The sequence below is a fragment of the Squalius cephalus genome (assembly GCF_949319135.1).
Source record: "Squalius cephalus genome assembly, chromosome: 3".
Classification (NCBI taxonomy): Eukaryota; Metazoa; Chordata; class Actinopteri; order Cypriniformes; family Leuciscidae; genus Squalius; species Squalius cephalus.
Window position 1 is genome coordinate 53,468,754 of NC_137124.1, and position 18,941 is coordinate 53,487,694.

The following is an 18,941-nucleotide window of genomic DNA, read 5'->3' on the forward strand; positions in this document are numbered from 1 at the left end:
ATATATATATATATCTATATAATATTAACATGCTGGCTTGACGTCTGTTTTTCTTATGCGTTCCGTTCAATTAGTAAATTGTAATACATTTTAAAAAGGGTTTGAAAAGTGCATTGATGCATCTGATGAATCCAATGCATCAATTACAGAGTTTAATAATAGATTATGATTACAATAATATCCAATGTAGAATGCATTAATTTTTTTAAAAATCTGAAATACAAACTTTTGAGTCTGTGAATGTACAAATGCTCTTGTTTTTTTTAAATTATTTTATATTCCACTATGGGGTGAATTATTTGTCGTCTTTTGAAAATAATCAAGATTACTGAATCAAACCATGTGGTGACCAAATTTCAGATGAAATGCAGTAGCCTACACCAGAGAAAATACAAATATTTTTTATATATATTTTAATGGGGCCTGAAAGTGTACTAGTGAAAATGCTTGTTTTGCATTTTGCTTTTTCGATGTCTATTTTCCCCATTACAGAGAATATATTCTCAGCATGACTATTTATGAATACCACATTTTCAATATGGTCTCGGATGTTTTAATCTCACTTTACATGTGTGCACAGAGAGAAAGACAGAAACAAACTCTTAGCAGTAAAGTCAATGTTTATTCCACATTCTGTTCCTGCTTTTATGATGAGCTTCCAATCTGTTAACCCAATAACAGAGCATGTAGGCGGCGAGCTACATAGGCCTACCGTGCACCCCCCCCACCTCCCAACAAAACCATACTTTTTTAAAAGGTCTGGATGTGTAGAATATGAATCTGAATGTTAACATTGAAAATTTTGGGTTGCACTACCTGTTTTAGCCCTGTGAATAGGGAAACCCTAAAAAAACGATTTTAAGCAATTTTAACACATCGAGATTGTCCTAGTCAATCAGAACAGCTTTTAGGTGACCCAATACACACTCAAACTTAACATATGATGACTTAGGTCAAATACCTACCATGCTGCTTATTGGTAGGTGTCTAAAATTAACATAGGTAAGGCTTTATGTCGATATAATGAGCCCATTTCATGTATAGGCCACGACCTAGATTCGCCTATCATGCACCCCAACCCCCTCCCCTGAAAAAAAATCATGCTTTTCTGAAAGGTCTGTATGTGTAGAATATGAATCTGAATGTTAACATTGACATTGTTGGGATACACTAACTGTTTTAGCCCTGTGAATAGGGAAACCCTAATAAACGATTTTAACACGTCGAGATTGGCCTAGTCAATCAGAACAGCTTTTAGGTGACCCAATACTCTTACTACACTAAATTGATAATTACTTTAAATAGTTGTTTTTAATTATTTTTAATTTAATATGGTTAAGGCCTTGTATGGATATAATCAATCAAGGACCATTTCCATAGCATCAGTTAATATGCTAACGTGCTAACATTCCAACCCTCATTACCCTTTCCATCGAAGTAATTTCATTGACAAATCAGAAACCTGTCTGGGTTGTTCATCCAATGACAAAATAAGATATTTTTTTAATTTTCATTAACAGTTTCCTCTGTGTCAGGCAGACTGTCCTGAAAGACTGTTCTTACTCACACAGACAGATACCCCAAGTCTGCATCCTCTGCCTATACAGCAAGAAATTTGTTTCACTGAATTGCTCGATGTTTGAATATTTTAGTTTACAATTTAATATAATTGACCCCTCTTACTACACTACATTGATGCTTACTTTAAATATTTGTTTTTAATTATTTTAGATTACATTTGATAGATTGATAGATATATACTTTATTCATCCCAAAGGGAAATTTTAGACGTCCAGTAGCTTATACACACACACACACACACACACACACCTCACACACATAGATAATCTAGTCGGTTATGTAGTTGGTTTCTTCAACATAGTTGAACTGCTCAGTTATGCCTGAGTAAAGACATGAGTCAGTGGGCCAAGTGACTGCAGGTCCTTCAAGGCATAGGGTATGTCATGGGACAAAACCAAAGTCCAGATGCATTGTGCATGTCCCTGGTCTTGTATATAGACCACTCTTGCAATTATGGGCAAACGTAGATTCTGATGCAAGATTAGCCAGAATGAAAGAAATACGTGACAAGAGATTAGCTGAACCACTGGAATCTGCTCACAGAATGACTGTAACCTGTGAACTTATACCAGACACTATTACAGAAGGTGATGGATATCACAGAGAATGCTACCAAAGATTCACCATGAATCTCAAAAGACTCGACCAGAAGCCTGAACTATTAGCAGCAAGTTCAAGGCAAAGTCAGAGGGCCTCAACTGGTGACAAGGTGCTCTTCACACCTGACTGTATATTCTGCAACTCAATTACACGGAAGAAGGTACAAAAGAAAGGGATATGGACGAATGAGGGGTTAAGAGAGTTTGAGTGTGATGGGTGGAGAACAGTCCTCAAAGTTGCAGAACAAAAATTTGATGAAAATTTGCTTCGCAGAATTAGAGGAAAGGATCTATTTGCTACAGAAGCTAAATACCACAAATCCTGTAGAGTCCAATATACACAAAATTTAGAAAAATGGAGAAGTGCAAGCAAACAAATCCAACTAGTAGAAGCTCACGGTGAGGCATTTGGTGCTGAGGCAAGTTTGTGCATCCTAGATGAGCTATGTAGATTTTGGTCAGATCAGTCAATTTCATCATTTTGTTGCTGCCGATGATTTCCTTGTCAATAACTCGAGATACAGCACCAAATGTCTCACCGTGAGCTTCTACTATTTGGATTTGTTTGGCCTTGTTTTCTGTGCTTGCACTTCTCAATTTTTCTAAATTTTGTGTATATTGGACTCTACAGGATTTGTGGTACAGTGGGGCAAAAAAGTATTTAGTCAGCCACCAATTGTCCAAGTTCTCCCACTTAAAAAGATGAGAGAGGCCTGTAATTTTCATCATAGGTACACTTCAACTATGAGAGACAAAATGAGAAAAAAAATCCAGAAAATCACATAGTAGGATTTTTAATGAATTAATTGGTAAATTCCTCTGTAAAATAAGTATTTGGTCACCTACAAACAAGCAAGATTTCTGGTTCTCACAGACCTGTAACTTCTTCTTTAAGAGGCTCCTCTGTCCTCCACTCATTACCTGTATTAATGGCACCTGTTTGAACTTGTTATCAGTATAAAAGACACCTGTCCACAACCTCAAACAGTCACACTCCAAACTCCACTATGGCCAAGACCAAAGAGCTGTCAAAGGACACCAGAAACAAAATTGTAGACCTGCACCAGGCTGGGAAGACGGAATCTGCAATAGGTAAGCAGCTTGGTGTGAAGAAATCAACTGTGGGAGCAAATATTAGAAAATGGAAGACATACAAGACCACTGATAATCTCCCTCGATCTGGGGCTCCACGCAAGATCTCACCCCGTGGGGTCAAAATTATCACAAGAACGGTGAGCAAAAATTCCAGAACCACACGGGGGGACCTAGTGAATGACCTGCAGAGAGCTGGGACCAAAGTAACAAAGGCTACCATCAGTAACACACTACGCCGCCAGGGACTCAAATCCTGCAGTGCCAGACGTGTCCCCCTGCTTAAGCCAGTACATGTCCAGGCCAGTCTGAAGTTTGCTAGAGAGCATTTGGATGATCCAGAAGAGGATTGAGAGAATGTCATATGGTCAGATGAAACCAAAATAGAACTTTTTGGTAAAAACTCAAGTCGTGTTTGGAGGAGAAAGAACACCATACCTACTGTGAAGCATGGGGGTGGAAACATCATGCTTTGGGGCTGTTTTTCTGCAAAGGTACCAGGACGACTGATCCATGTAAAGGAAAGAATGAATGGGGCCATGTATCGTGAGATTTTGAGTGAAAACATCCTTCCATCATCAAGGGCATTGAAGATGAAACGTGGCTGGGTCTTTCAGCAAGACAATGATCCCAAACACACCGCCCGGGCAACAAAGGAGTGGTTTTGTAAGAAGCATTTAAAGGTCCTGGAGTGGCCTAGCCAGTCTCCAGATCTCAACCCCATAAAAAAATCTTTGGAGGGAGTTGAAAGTCCGTGTTGCCCAGAGACTGCCCCAAAACATCACTGCTGAGGAGATCTGTATGGAGAAATGGGCCAAAATACCAGCAACAGTGTGTGAAAACCTTGTGAAGACTTACAGAAAACGTTTGACCTCTGTCATTGCCAACAAAGGGTATATAACAAAGTATTGAGATTAACTTTTGTTATTGACCAAATACTTATTTTCCACCATAATTTGCAAATAAATTCTTTAAAAATCCTACAATGTGATTTTCTGGACTTTTTTTCTCTCATTTTGTCTCTCATAGTTGAAGTGTATCTATGATGAAAATTACATGCCTCTCTCATCTTTTTAAGTGGGAGAACTTGCACAATTGGTGGCTGACTAATTACTTTTTTGCCCCACTGTATTTATTTTCTGTATCAAATATTTGGTAGCATTCTCTGTGATATCCATCACCTTCTGTAATGGTGTCTGGTATAAGTTCACAGGTTACATTCATTCTGTGAGCAGATTCCAGTGGTTCAGTTAATCTCTTGTCACGTATTTCTTTCATTCTGGCTAATCTTGCATTATATCCATAATATATTTTATAAAGGATATTATTTTATATCCATACAAGGCCTTAACTATATTAAATTAAAAATAATTAAAAACAACTATTTAAAGTAACTATCAATGTAGTAAGAGGGGTCAATTATATTAAATAAAGATGGGGAGGGTGAGGAGTTTGAATGTTGGGATGTTGGAATGTTAGCACGTTAGCATATTAACTGATGCTATGGAAATGGTCCTTGATCGATTATATCCATACAAGGCCTTAACTATATTAAATTAAAAATAATTAAAAACAACTATTTAAAGTAATTATCAATTTAGTGTAGTAAGAGTATTGGGTCACCTAAAAGCTGCTCTGATTGACTAGGCCAATCTCGACGTGTTAAAATCGTTTATTAGGGTTTCCCTATTCACAGGGCTAAAACAGTTAGTGTATCCCAACAATGTCAATGTTAACATTCAGATTCATATTCTACACATACAGACCTTTCAGAAAAGCATGATTTTTTTTAAGGGGAGGGGGTTGGGGTGCATGATAGGCGAATCTAGGTCGTGGCCTTGAAATGGGCTCATTATATCGACATAAAGCCTTACCTATGTTAATTTTAGACACCTACCAATAAGCAGCATGGTAGGTATTTGACCTAAGTCATCATATGTTAAGTTTGAGTGTGTATTGGGTCACCTAAAAGCTGTTCTGATTGACTAGGACAATCTCGATGTGTTAAAATCGCTTAAAATCGTTTTTTAGGGTTTCCCTATTCACAGGGCTAAAACAGGTAGTGCAACCCAAAATTTTCAATGTTAACATTCAGATTCATATTCTACACATCCAGACCTTTCAAAAAAGTATGGTTTTGTTGGGAGGTGGGGGGGGTGCACGGTAGGCCTATGTAGCTCGCCGCCTAATGGCTTTCTGAATAGGACAGGATTTGGCGTTGTTGTGACCAGTGCTATTCTTGTCACTTTATAAGGTTTCAGTCATTTTGGCCTTTTAGAGAGTTTGTAAACATTAGCATGAAAATATCTAGATAGACAACAAAAAGGCAAGTAATTATTGGACTCCAATCCTTAATGAAAAGCTTGAATAAATGCATTAACATGTAGTTTATAACATGCAAGTTCCATTGCCAGGGGTTCACTGACTTGTATGCACACATATGTAAAAGAAAATGGTTCTTTAATACATGGCAATGCATACCACTAAAATGTAGTTTAGTAGTAATAATGCAGACTAAATAGGTTTAATGTTTGAAAATACTCTTTTTATATTTTATCCTCAAAATAGACAATGCATCCAGTCAACATCTCAATATAGACTACAGAATCATTAGATGTTCTCATTGCATTGGGATGCGTTTCCTCAACTTTGATGCTACTATGTACTATGAACTCAGTGCTTTATAATGAATTTCAGGGACTTTACCATAAAAATTGCATTGTTCTTCCTGAATGTGCATACATTAACTCGATTAAATGAAAACAAAACTATGGATGGATCTCGTGGTCGAGGATTACGGACTTGAGGACAAATGGCTTGACTGTCAAGAGTTGCCTGAGGTTTGTGATCTGGAGCATTTGAGTCCATTTACTTTCATATCAACTGCATAGTAGTAATACAAAGTTTCTTGAGTACAGCTCTCAATTGCATAGTGATGCTTCATCACATGTACATTAAATCCTTTTCTTTTCCTTAAGGAACCCATCATTGATACTTCACAACAGCATAAACGTGGGACCAGTATCCAGTTGCCTTCAACCGTGCGGAAAAGCTCAGCTGCTTCACTTTGAACATTAGAGGTATCTCTAAAGATGGTAATGACAACATTGTGAATTTAAAACACTGGAATGTGCATCATTCACTGTAGTAATAAATAAATTGCAATAAGTATTGGAATGAAATATAAGACATACACATCATACACAATCTACCCTGTTTTCAGGAGGTACTTCCAGATGTACAGTGGTCCGTTTTAACATGACTGACTCTTCCGCCCATATGAAACACTGAGAAGTAAAGCTTCAAGGTGATGTGTGTAATGTTCTCCCAACTTTGTGCAGAGTGGTTCTCAAACTGTGGCTGCGACTTAAGTCAATAAAAAGACCTGAATAAATAAATAAGATGCACCAACATTGAATTAATCAACTAATTAACTGATAACAATGCATTTTAAGATAAAGTGTTTCCGTTGACTGTCTTCAATGATTAACGTTTAAATGTCAGTGTACGTAAGTGTTTGGTTTTAATTTCTTAGCAAGCGAGCAGTTGGCTCATTTAAGTTTATTAGCTAAAAGTTTCAGTCCTTTCCATAAAATAAGAACAACAGCCTTCTGGCAAATGTATAGAACTGTGGCTCAAGACAGAATCAGTGAAAAGGACATTGAATTAGACCCCTGCTCATTTCCTTTCACTCTTGAAGTGGTCAACCACCTGAAAACGTTTGAGAAACACTGGCTCTGTGGCGCTTTTGCTCCGTTTGCTGGGAGTTACGTGTTAACCTTTGGATCGGTTTGAAATTTGGGGTGGGAGTACCTATTTGACTGAACAATGGAAGACAGGGGGCATGTGACGGTGGCACCGAAATTACACACTTCACCTTTAAATTAGTGTGAAACATTTTGTAATGTGTATTTACCTTGTTATTTCCATTTTTAGCATAATCATGCAGCATTATCACTGCTTCATATATACGAGGGATTTCTCTCTGGAAGTTTTCGTCCTGATTGTTTCGTTGTACATGCATTCGCTAAACCTTTACATCATTGCACATCTCATAGAAATAGCACACAATCATTTAAATCATTAAATATAAAACCAAAGCACAACTTTCCAGTGACAAAGGCAACTTTTTTTTTTTATTTGTACACTACTTGTGTTGCCATTAAGATCGAGCACACACTAAGTGCCTCACCATTAACAAAAAGCATTCCCTGGTCCAATTCAGGACCACACTAGTTTAAAGAGGTAAAATACACATTATACAGTACAGTGACAGCAGCAGAGACTGGTTGGTTGGTTAGTTGAGATGTAATGGGAGTTATGTAATATCCTTATCGACATTTTGGCTCAGGTGAGGAGTTTGCAGTCTGAATAAGAGAAAAAAAGGCCAATGTGACCAGTAAAAGTGAGTATAAGGTAGTATCTGATCTGAGAAATTTATGATGATAATGAAGAATTAGGAATAGGAGGTCTCCTGCTCCTCTATGTTCTCAGGCTGTGAGGATGCCGATGATCCACACCATCCCTGAGTTCCTAGCAAAAAAAACAACCCGTGTAGCACTGTGATAAGGTATAAAGCCTTTGGGAGGTCAGAGAAGTGTGTCTGAATGTGCTTCGAAGCAGATACTTTCAGTAATTAACAGTACATCCACAAAGATGGCCGTCTCCAATAGAGGTTTTCCCAAATGGCACCCTCAGCCCTTGGAGTGTGCACACAAATAGTCCGGGCTCAACTAAAGGGTGCAACGAGGGGCATATTGGCGGCAAAGGAGGCATCCTTGTAAATCTTGATAAATAGGACACCATATGGTCTCGTGGACACAAAACCGTGTAAGGTAAGACCAGGAGACCACAAGCCCACATAGATTTCACCATTTGGATCAGTGGCATTTAAATAAATTGTTGTCCTTTCAGCAAACGTGTAGGGCAATGATAATAGTAGGTGTGTCCAATCCTACTCCAGGAGGGCCACCTTCATCTCTAATCTGTTCCAACACACCTTTCTGGAGGTTTCAAGTAACCCTGAATGCCGCGATTAGGTGGTTCAGGTGTGTTTAATTAGGGTTGTGGCTGAACTGCAGGAAGCTGGTCCTCCAGGAGCAGGTTTGGACTCCACTGGACTATAGTAGGAGTTGGCATAAGGAACGTTGAGTCAGTGTGTGTGGTCCTGCACGGCCCCTGTGGTCCCGATCAAGGCCACAGGTGTGACTAGGCCATGCAAAGAGCCTATGGTGAGGTAGTTGGTTCTGTGAATATGAGCTAGTAGTGACCCAATCTAGGGTCCTGGGAGATGAGCCATAGTTGCAGGTAAACTCCAACCTTTTAGACTGGCAAATTTGAACCGTAGGCTGAGTGTGGAGTGTGGCTACACGTCTCACTCCTGTCACTGTAGGTCCGTGTGCAAACAGAGAACCTCCTCATGGAAAGGCCTCACTGCTCTGAAGAAAGATGGCTAAAAGTCTGAGCCTTGAAAAGTAAGTAGACAAATCTCCTAAAACATGCTTACAGACAGGGAAACATGTTTGCCTTGTTTCCCTTCTCCGAATGTTGGAATCTTTTATACAATAAGTCCAGTTAATTTTGTAAATCAGCTTATGTTACATAAATCCACAAAGGGTCGTTCACACTGACAGAAAATAAATTTCATACGAGGAGGTCAGCAAGTCACCATACTGTTGTTTGCTAGTGGGCGTTCTACTTGACTGGTGGTGATAGTAAAAGACTCCAGTGCCTCAGGTCCCTTTTTTCCTCCTCTGACTACCAGATGGGAACATCATCTCGGTCTTATTTCAATGTTTCACTGAGGTCATAGCTAAAGAGATGAGGCGGGTTCTCGAAAATGTTGTCATAGTCTACTAAACGTTGCTGAGCACTGGTTTTAAGGAGGTTTATTTCTTCTTGCTGTTGACTACTGTAACCCGACACCCTCGGGGGTTCAAAGCAATTCCCTGCCCTGTCTGTCCAGTAGAACCACTTCTGTACTGCAATATCCAACGGTTTCAGGCAGCGAATCATGTGAGCATCGCTGTCCACACTCCCAGTGGTAGTCGCCACGTGTTGCTGCCTGTCTGCATAAAGTTGAACTCTGCTCAACATTGTTGCGTTGCAACTCATGGCCTCTCACGTTGAAAATGAATGACATCTGGTACCTACATCACTGCAAATCACTGTCAGGGTGAGCGCCTCCTTGAAACTGCAAGAGCATAACATTCTCATCACAGTTATAGTCAAGATAGTTATTCTTTTAAAATGGCAAGATCTTCTCAAATGCCGGGCTGAGAGGTGTTTGGAGCTGTGCTTGTTAGGGAAGCTTCATAAACAGTCCATTGTCCATGGAGGGGACGGACATGGGGAAGGAAAACTGGAATAGATTCATGTCAGCGGTGAGCGCAGCCATTGCAGCAGGATCATGCTCAATCTGGTTTCTCAGCGATGGGTCGATCTTCTCCAAGCGCCGCTTTAGCCTCTTGGCCTCCCTCTCACGGATTAGCCGTGCCTGCCTCTTCTCGGGTGTCTCGTTGGCCCGTTTGAGTCGCATGGCCTCCCGGTCACGCTGTAGACGACGCGACCGCTGTTCATCTGTCTCCTGCATCCTTTGCATCCGCTTTGCCTCACGGTCTCGTAAGCGGCGCACCTCCCGCTCCTCTGGTGTCTCGCATGCCCTCTTGGTCTTCTTGGCCGTTCGCTCGCGTTCCAGCCGCTGCATCCGCATCTCTACGGGCTCGCTCTTCCTACGCATTGCCCATTTCCTCATGGACGGCGACTGGGCATCCACAAGCTGCTGGTAGGCTACGCAGCTGTTGCAGACCAGCAAAACTCCAGCCGGGTACACAGGCATAGGGTTCATGAGGTCTGGAAGAGGTGGAAGGCCTGTGCTGGAAGGACTGAGGCTGTCAGACAGTGAGGGAAGAGGAGGTGCAGAAGGGAGAAGTCCATCTGGCAATGAGGTCAGTACAGTACCAGGATTTGTGCTGGGGTTAGTCATAGGGCTTCTGGGTAGAGAGTTGGACATGGCACATGCCTCACCCTCACTGTTGATCTCTATACTGCTTGTGTCAAGGAATTCCTTCAACTTTCCCCTACAATTTCAGAACAGGAAACTGTTAAGATAAGTTTTTTTGAAAACAATGAAGCATCCTGATGATAAAATCGTGTATTGAGCTGACCTGTTGAAGTTGTTGGTGTCTGTGAAGCGAGCCCCACACACTGCACAGTTGGACAGACGGTCCTCTGAATGAATGAGAAGATGGCGGCCAAGAGAGCCTGGAGAACTGAGAGCTCGTCCACAAACAGGACAGATATAACTCTTACTGCTACCCACAGCTGTGTGCTGGTCACAGAAAATAAGACAAGAGATTTCATACATAAATTCTTCTCAACTTAAAGGAACAGTCCAAAAATGAAAATGGTTATTCACTCAACCTCATGTTGTTCCAAACTCGTTTGACATTCTATCTTCCGGACAATTTTAAATAATGTACTGGTCATTTTTCAAGCATTTACAATGGGGATTAGAGTTTTCAAGCTTCAAAAATGTCCAAAAGTAGCATTAACTTATCATTAAAGGTAGTCTCCATTCATCGTAAATGGATTGAAAAGAGTGATCAGTACTTTATTATAAATTTCTCCTCATGGAAGTAAGTAAGAATGACATAAGCAATTTTTTAAAATAATTCTTAAGGCTAGAATACACTACACAACTTTTGCACAGATTTTTGCTCTGATTTGCAGTCTGGAGGAGCTATCGCTAGTTGCAGAAAGTCCGAGCCAGTCTGCAAATTTCAGAAGTCAATAGTTGACAGATTTCACAGACGATCACAGTGTAGGATGGGCACAGACTCTCTCTTTTTTTTAGCTGGATTCCATCCAGTCAGAGGACATTCAATGTTTGATGCTGAGTCAATTTTAGAACTTATATTGTCTTCATTTGTCAAGGATCTCCTGTTTGAGTTTGTTCAGGACAACTTCTGGTAGTATATGATCTTCAGTCATTTAGTGTATGATGCCCGGTCTTTGACAGTTACCATTTACAAAGTCAACAAGTGTTCAGATTTTAAAAGTTGTGTGGTATATTTCAGCATTTAGATGTGCTTCATAATCGGCATGTAATTGACAAGCTCCAAATGCAGTTTGAGTGATCTGATAACAAAACGTTTTTGCGCTCGAGATGGATTTTAATACCAGGTGTTAACAGAGTCTAAAATATACTAGAGGCTTCAGTAGTCCTCACCTGGTAGACATGTGCGATGAGCTGATCTGGGCTACTGAACTCCAGGGAACAAAGCGGACAAGCAAAAATTCCTCCCTGGTCTGTCCCCTCCTCGCTCTCCTATTAGACATAATGAACCAACAAACAGTTAAAAGTTTAGAGTAACAAGACTTGCAGTCTGAAATGTAGTGTCATATTTTAAATAGTATGATTGAACACAAGTGAAGTGACAACTGATAATGACTGTAGCTGCAGATGACAGATGCAGCACTGGTGTGGCGTGGCAGACAAATGGATCCATAAGCCTTTGTGACTCATTCCAACTGTCATTTAAACTGGGTTGCTATAGAGCCATGAGTCACCCTACAAAAATACCCTTAAAGATGTGATGGTGGAGAATTTTCTAATGCTCTACACCTCAAAATGTATGTAAATTTAAATAAAATGACAATCATATAGACCTTTCAGTGCTGCGCTCGTTGTGTTCTGTCTTCCGGTTTGTATTTCCACAGCATAAAGATAAGATCTTACGGATTTATGAATGAACCGCTAGTTTTAAAATCTTCCCGGTCTACTGGCATTTGACATCCGCTTCAAACATTAATCATGATAACCTTCATTAACTCTACAATAAGTAAATCCACTTCACCAGCTGATTACTCTTCGACAGCGATCCCATAGAAATATACAGAGCTACCGCAAAAACGGAAGTTCAAAGAGAAAATTATAAAGATGGCATCAAATTGATCAATTTTCATCAAATTTAAATTTACTGATTTCAGAGTGTAAATCTGTTACATATCTAAAATTTAATCTTTTTTAACAGTATAAAGATGTCAAATTAACACTTAAGTGGCTCAAAAACAACAAATAAAAAAGATACTCAATCTTCATTCAAAGCTCTCAACTCAATCTAGTCAGAATCTGTCTCAAGGTAGTATCTGAACACATATATATTTGCATTAAATTGAACTCTTTTAATGGCAAAATATATATATATATATATATATATATATATATATAATATTTATTTATTTATTTATTTTTTTCTTTTTTTTTCTTTAAAGCGTTCAGTAAATTACCTTGATGTATACATACAATTATTATAGTAGGCCAAAATCATATATGAAAAGCATGCAAGGCTGGTAATATTTTTTGAAAATTCCCCCAAAAATAAATAAAATGTTTACATTTTAATTTTAAGGTTAGAAGTTAAGGTTAGAATGTCTTAAAATATTATTATTATTATTTTCCTTTCAGGACTTTTAAATCTATTTGCAAATCATTAAAATAAGACTGGTCAAGGCTGAATAGTTTTGCGAGGCTCTTTATAAAGTGAGTTGTCTATGAAAAAGCTGGTCATGCAAATCATGTGATAAAAGAAGAATGTAAGACAATCACAACAATCTACTTCGCACATTTAACACGCATAACTCACCTCCTTGACGTCATCCTGTAGTATGAGGCCATGGCCTCTCTTATTACTCATCATGCTGTAATCAGCAGAGGCATTTGAGGAGTCATCCTTATCAAAATCACTATCACCGTCATCTGCCAGCATAGGAAAAAAAGTTAGTTCATAATATTATCGACGGCGCCATCACAGGTCACCTTGCTTTTGTTTTCTAATAAGTCTCAACACTGAACAGAACAATCACAGTTGTCTTCCTGGATTTTTAATATTTTATGAGCAGCAAGCAAATATATAAATAAATTCAGACAGCTGTCGTGAATTGCCTTTGAAGCCGTGTAGCTCACCACTTGTGCTGTCTTGCTCTTCAGGTTCCTGTGAGTTGCTGCTATGGCATTCGCCATCTTCAATGAAGTCATCTCTAGCGTCCATCTCAAAAGTGTGCTGAGGGCCGGACAACCCAGTCGTGTGAAAAGGCCCTGTGAGTGAAACAACAGTCACTGAGAATACCACGATATATACTGTATAACTAGTTTTTTAGAGTGGTGGTTGCCAGTACAAAACACTGCTTTGGTTGCCAGGGCATTGCTATGCAGTTGCTAAGGTATTTTGAGTCTTTTTAGTACGTTTCTGGGTGGTTGCTACTAGGGTGTTGCTTAAAAGATCCTAGTTGCACCCAGCTAGTCTCTATGACAGGGGTGCCAAATCCTGCTCCTGCCGATCGACTGTCTTGCACAGTTCATCTCCAACCCTAATCAAACACACCTGCCTTTAATTTTCAAGTGATCCTGAAGACCTTAAAGGGGGGGTGAAATGCTCATTTTCACTCAATCTCCTGTTAATCTTGAGTACCTATAGAGTAGTATTGCATCATTCATATCTCCAAATAGTCTTTAGTTTTATTATATTTATAAGTGAAAGATAGACTGTACCGAGTCTTTCCGGAAAAAAACGAGCGGCTGGGGGCGGGCCGTGTGGGCGATGTGCTAAAGCTGTGCTAACGCGCCGAGCTAGTAACGTTAACAACACACAGAGACATTTGTTCAACAGTTTTACTCACCGCCTGCGGTTCCAACGCACGACTGCGGACCTTTATCATTGTGACTGCTCGATCCTTAAGCATTAGACGATCTGCAAATCCGTGATCTGGGCTTTGTTTATAAAACAATCATCGTCGAAATGCAGGGAAACAGTCTTGCTCAACTCGTTTTTGCCCCGGAAAAACAAACTGCATCCACTATTCCCTTAACGCTGGGTTCTTTGGGAATCTGTGCAGGGTTGTCTTGCCCTGGCAACCAAAAACCCACTTCTTTGGTGACACTGACTTCCCTAAAGCCGAGCAGAGCGCTTAGATGAGGTACTGCTTTCGCTCTCTTGCTCTGGTGTACGAGTGCGCGCGCGCCCGCGATCTTACCGGAGAAGTGCCCTTAGGACCCGTATAAGGAAATTCCGTTACATCTGACGTCACACATGCCCATACTCGAAAAAAACTTTCCGAAACTTGTGACAAACCGGAAGGACAATTTTTGGCACAGAAATACTCCTTCAAACGTACAATTTAATTTTTGAAACTTTGTCCATGTTTAGCATGGGAATCCAACTCTTTAACAGTGTAAAAAACTCAGTATGCATGAAATAGCATTTCACCCCCCCTTTAATTGGTTGCTTCAGGTGTGTTTGATTAGGGTTGGAGATGAACTGTGCAGGACAGTCGATCGGCAGGAGCAGGATTGGGCACCCCTGCTCTATGATATTCTAATCTCGGGTCCCTTCACTGCAAGTCTGTAGAATTGTTTGTCTTTTTAATGCCAAAAATATAGATTTAAATTTTTTATTTGAGATATCATTCATGAATGTAGCACAAATGGTGTGGGACAAGTTACATGCCGAGCATTAATACTTAAAGGAATATCTCACCCTAAAATGAAAATGTATGAGTTTGTGGAGCACAAAAGACATGTAGAGTTAGGAAACAGCCATAAGACTTCATGAATGGGTTGTAGGACACATTTGCTTAAAACATTTTATTATAAAATCAACAAAAACATATTGAGTTGTTTCTGATGTAAAAAATAAAAGTTACCAGTAAGATGTTACATGTGCACACTGAAATTAACATAAAGTATTATAATAATAAAAATTAAAGGGGCTATATGTAAGAATTTATGTATTAATTGCTTTTTGTATTGCCAATGTGGGAACAGCTTGTAACGAAACTTAAAAAAAATGAGACCTTCCCTGACTTCCTAGGTTGTCTATGCAAGCCTGTATTTTTAAATGAAGGACTCTAGACTGTTTCACTGGGAAAATCCAAGCGATGTGAAAGTTACACTTGGCTTTGTATTGTTGGCAGAATCTGGCCCTTGGTAAAAACTAATTTAGAAACCCTGGTTTAAACAATAATTTTGGTATCTTGACAACAGTAATTACTCATGAGATGAAACAACTGATACATTTTTTTATTTAAATAAGGCATTATGAAAGCAATATAATGCCTTAAAGGGATGGTTCGGAGTAATTTCAACCTAGGGTCCTTTGCACCATGACCTCGAGCCAAACACACACCCAGAAGCTTTTTTTACCCCACTAATAATGCCCAGAATGGTACCAAACTTCTACAGTAGTACAAATAGGTTCTGAACTCATAAAATGAGGCATTGGAAAGTTAAGTACATCAGAAGTTTATTTAAATAACACTTGCCTGATGGCTTATGTTACCGCTAACCCGGACGTCGACGTCACTTCCGTGATTTGGGAAAAGCATGGCCAGATTCTGCCGACAATACAAAGCCAAGTGTGAAATACAAACCTATTTGTACTACTGTAGAAGTTTGGTTCCATTCTGTGCATTATTAGTGGGGTAATTTACGAGATACAACCTTGGATCCATTAGCGCCTGCACTAAGTCATTCGGCTGATATCTCTAAATAAGCTCTAACTTTAATAAAGTTCGACCAAGGGGAAAAAAAGTGTTTGGCTCGAGGTCATGGTGCAAAGGACCCTAGGTTGAAATTTCTCCGAACCATCCCTTTAAGAATACCTTTTATAATGCATTATAAATACAGGCTTCATAGAAAGTGTTACCAAAAAGAATCCTGGATGCAGTGTTGCAACCCATCAAAAAGGCTGAATCTGATAGATATTCGCCTTGAATTTCAAAGAAAAGACTGTATATCAACAACAAGGGCAACTAGGTCCAGAGATGCAGTGGTGCTCTGTGTACAGAACAATAGTTGATGCTGCATTATTAACACATTCCAAACAAGCACACTCCACCTCACGCTCACCAACCCCCACGTTACACGCTGAACCCACAACATACACTGCAGTCCCAGAGGAAACAGCCTGCATCTCCTGCGCGGCGAGTCCGTGCCTCTAATGTGAGAATCATCTCCTCCAGAGCACTCTATACACCCACACGGAGCTGCTTCCCACCCTGCATGCATCCCATTACTGCCATCTACCAAACACCTTCTGCGAAGCCGCTTTAATGAGTAACACCAACGGCAACCGGCATACCAATAAAACCAGATTTGAATGTTTTCTGATGAAAATATGAGTAATGAGTGCCAGTGCAACATGCCACAGTGTTCTGGGAGGTTGACTCTAGATATGAATCAGATCCCTCCTTCAAAGATCTATGGGATATTTTTACCACCTGTTTTATTGTCCATCAGGCAAAAATTTAGTCTAATCTCTTATAAATGTAACACCTGATTTGAGTAAGCTTAATAGGCTTAAGTTGTGACACATCGACCTTATTATAACGCTGTTTCAGTGTATAATCTACTCCTTTTCAAGTGAGAATTGTCCATCAAGCAAAAATTTAGTCTGATCTCTTATAAATGTAACATCAAAGCTTAATATGCTTAAACTGTGACATATCGACCTTATGATAACGCTGTTTCAGTGTATAATCTACTCCTTTTCAAGTGAGAATAGCCATTTATGAGCACTATTATGAAACACATTTAAGCTAAGTGTTTAAAACTCGGTGTACACTAAAGAATCCATGCTCACGGTGTCCCAGACACCAGTGTTTTAACGATTCAGAAAAGATGTTTTGCCAATTTTTGAATGGAGATAAAGGTTAGGCTCGTGATTATTATTATTTTTTTTTACTAGTAAATTGGACATTTCATCACAATACAACCTGACATTAATTCTCTATTTTTGCAAGCGCGCAGCCATCTTTAGAATATTGTGTTTGAACTTCCGTTTTCTAAAGCATCGCTGTCAAAGAGTTACTGTCTAGTTAAGTGGGTTTACTTATTGTAGAGTTAACGACAGTTATTATAAGCATTGTAATGTTTGAAGAGGATGTCATAAATGTCAGTCGACCGGGAAGATTTTGAAACAAGCGGTTCATTCATTAAATCCATCATGCAAACTAGAAGACAGAGCACAACGCGCACAATGCTAAAAAGGGGTGGGGCTACATAAGGTCTATATTATTAGATATGTTGTGCCTATTTTACACAACCAGTTACTTTTTTGTTAACTCACAAATGCAACCAGAGTATAACACAAACATTAAATTGAACTCCCTGAAAGTTGCAAACCCAACTTGCCCATGAGATCATCAATCGTCTGATGACAGCTTATCAATGGCGTATGCAGTGAAAGAAGCAATGACAACAGTCAAGAAAGTCTTTCCGTCTTCTATGCTCTCTAAAATGTGCAAATCACAACAAAATGAGGTACTCCGGATACTTTGGGTTACGGATTTTTTAGTGGAAAAAGATTATTCAAATGTTAGTTGAAAGGGTTTTTTGGAACTGAAAAATGATTCTTCTTCATTAATAAAGGGTGTGTTCAGACTTGGCATGTTAAAACAAACTCTGGTGCGATTGCTGTTAGTGCGGTTCATTTGAATAAGAGTGAACGCTGTCATCCGAACCCTAGTGCGCACCAAACAAGTGGACCGAGACCACTGAAAAGATGGGTTTCAAACTAAATCTGGTGCGGTACGACTGAAATATTATGTCAACACACACCAAAGACATATAAACCAACCAAAAACGGGACACGATGACCAGAGGGATTCCTGCCGCTGTTTTGACTCCTTTACACATTTTATAAGCTCTTCACGAGTTCTCATCTGGTCAAAAGACCATCATATGTAGGCTACGCACTTTCAACAAGCGCATTTATCCCAGCACACAGCATTGTTTTGGATAAGTTCCGACGCAATACGTAATAAAAGCCAATCAATCAGGTTGTGAACATATCCATATGCCTTTAGGTTCGGTGTTAAAATGCCAATGTGAACGCTAAGCGGACCAGGACAAAATTTGCCACAGATTAATCATTTTTGGGACCTGCAAAGCACCTTTCAGTGTAAAGTTCTCAAAAGAACCATTTTTTTCTTAAGTTTTAGGGTCTTCATGGAACCATTGATGCCAATAAGAAAACAAAATACTTGAGACATTTCTCAATATCTTAAGTACCACATAAGAAAAAGTCATACACGATTGGAACGCCATTAAGGTGAGTAAATAACAACTGCATTTTTAAGTATGAGCAATGGTAATAGTGACGTTTGCCTTATCTCAAGGCAACTGATATATTAGACCGAGTTCAAAGCGGACTAGAATCGGGTTTTTCTAGTGTGGCTGTGCAGAACTTCAGGAAGCTTTATTCTATACTTGAGCTCAGAGACCATTTCAGGAATGACTCCAACACATGTTGTTTTTCCATCTGAAAAACAATAGCCGCCGGATGCAATATTTTACATCCACTAATCACTAAAGGAGGTTGTCAAGAGTTCCCTACTTTCCAAGCATCCTCTGGACAGTTTCAAAGAGTGTTTGGGGGCATCTACAAGGACAGAAGATTTTGCAGCTCTAAACTACGAAAGGCTACAACAGAGCGGCTTCACGGCAGTCAGCCCGTGATTGATGGAAGAGAGTTACCCATCCCCCACTGCCAGTTCTGTCTGTACATCTGTCTCTCCACCCTCCCTCCGTCTTCTCCCTTCCATCCACCCTCGCTCCCCCTCTGTGTGCCACTGTGATGTTATCTCAGAGTCTGTGTGTCTGTAGGCAGG

The 18,941-nt window shown here is 39.7% G+C and overlaps 3 protein-coding genes across 3 annotated transcripts in view; 2 read left to right on the forward strand and 1 right to left on the reverse strand.

Annotated features, from left to right (window-relative positions):
- atxn1l (ataxin 1-like) overlaps positions 1–18,941 on the forward strand; it is an 87,377-nt gene that overhangs the window by 16,100 nt on the left and 52,336 nt on the right. The gene's annotated exons all lie outside the window — the stretch shown is intronic.
- The window catches only part of ap1g1 (adaptor related protein complex 1 subunit gamma 1), a 65,202-nt gene that overhangs the window by 10,077 nt on the left and 36,184 nt on the right, over positions 1–18,941 (forward strand). The window lies entirely within an intron of this gene.
- Positions 585–18,941, reverse strand: part of znf821 (zinc finger protein 821) — a 21,282-nt gene continuing 2,925 nt past the window's right edge. Inside the window, exons 2-7 of the mRNA XM_079865770.1 lie at positions 13,240–13,371; positions 12,920–13,032; positions 11,503–11,601; positions 10,439–10,602; positions 5,463–10,351; positions 585–686 (exon numbers count right to left, since the gene is read on the reverse strand). Of these exons, the coding sequence (XP_079721896.1) occupies positions 9,574–10,351; positions 10,439–10,602; positions 11,503–11,601; positions 12,920–13,032; positions 13,240–13,371 (1,286 nt within the window). The 3' untranslated portion in view covers positions 585–686; positions 5,463–9,573. The remainder of the gene's footprint in view (positions 687–5,462; positions 10,352–10,438; positions 10,603–11,502; positions 11,602–12,919; positions 13,033–13,239; positions 13,372–18,941) is intronic.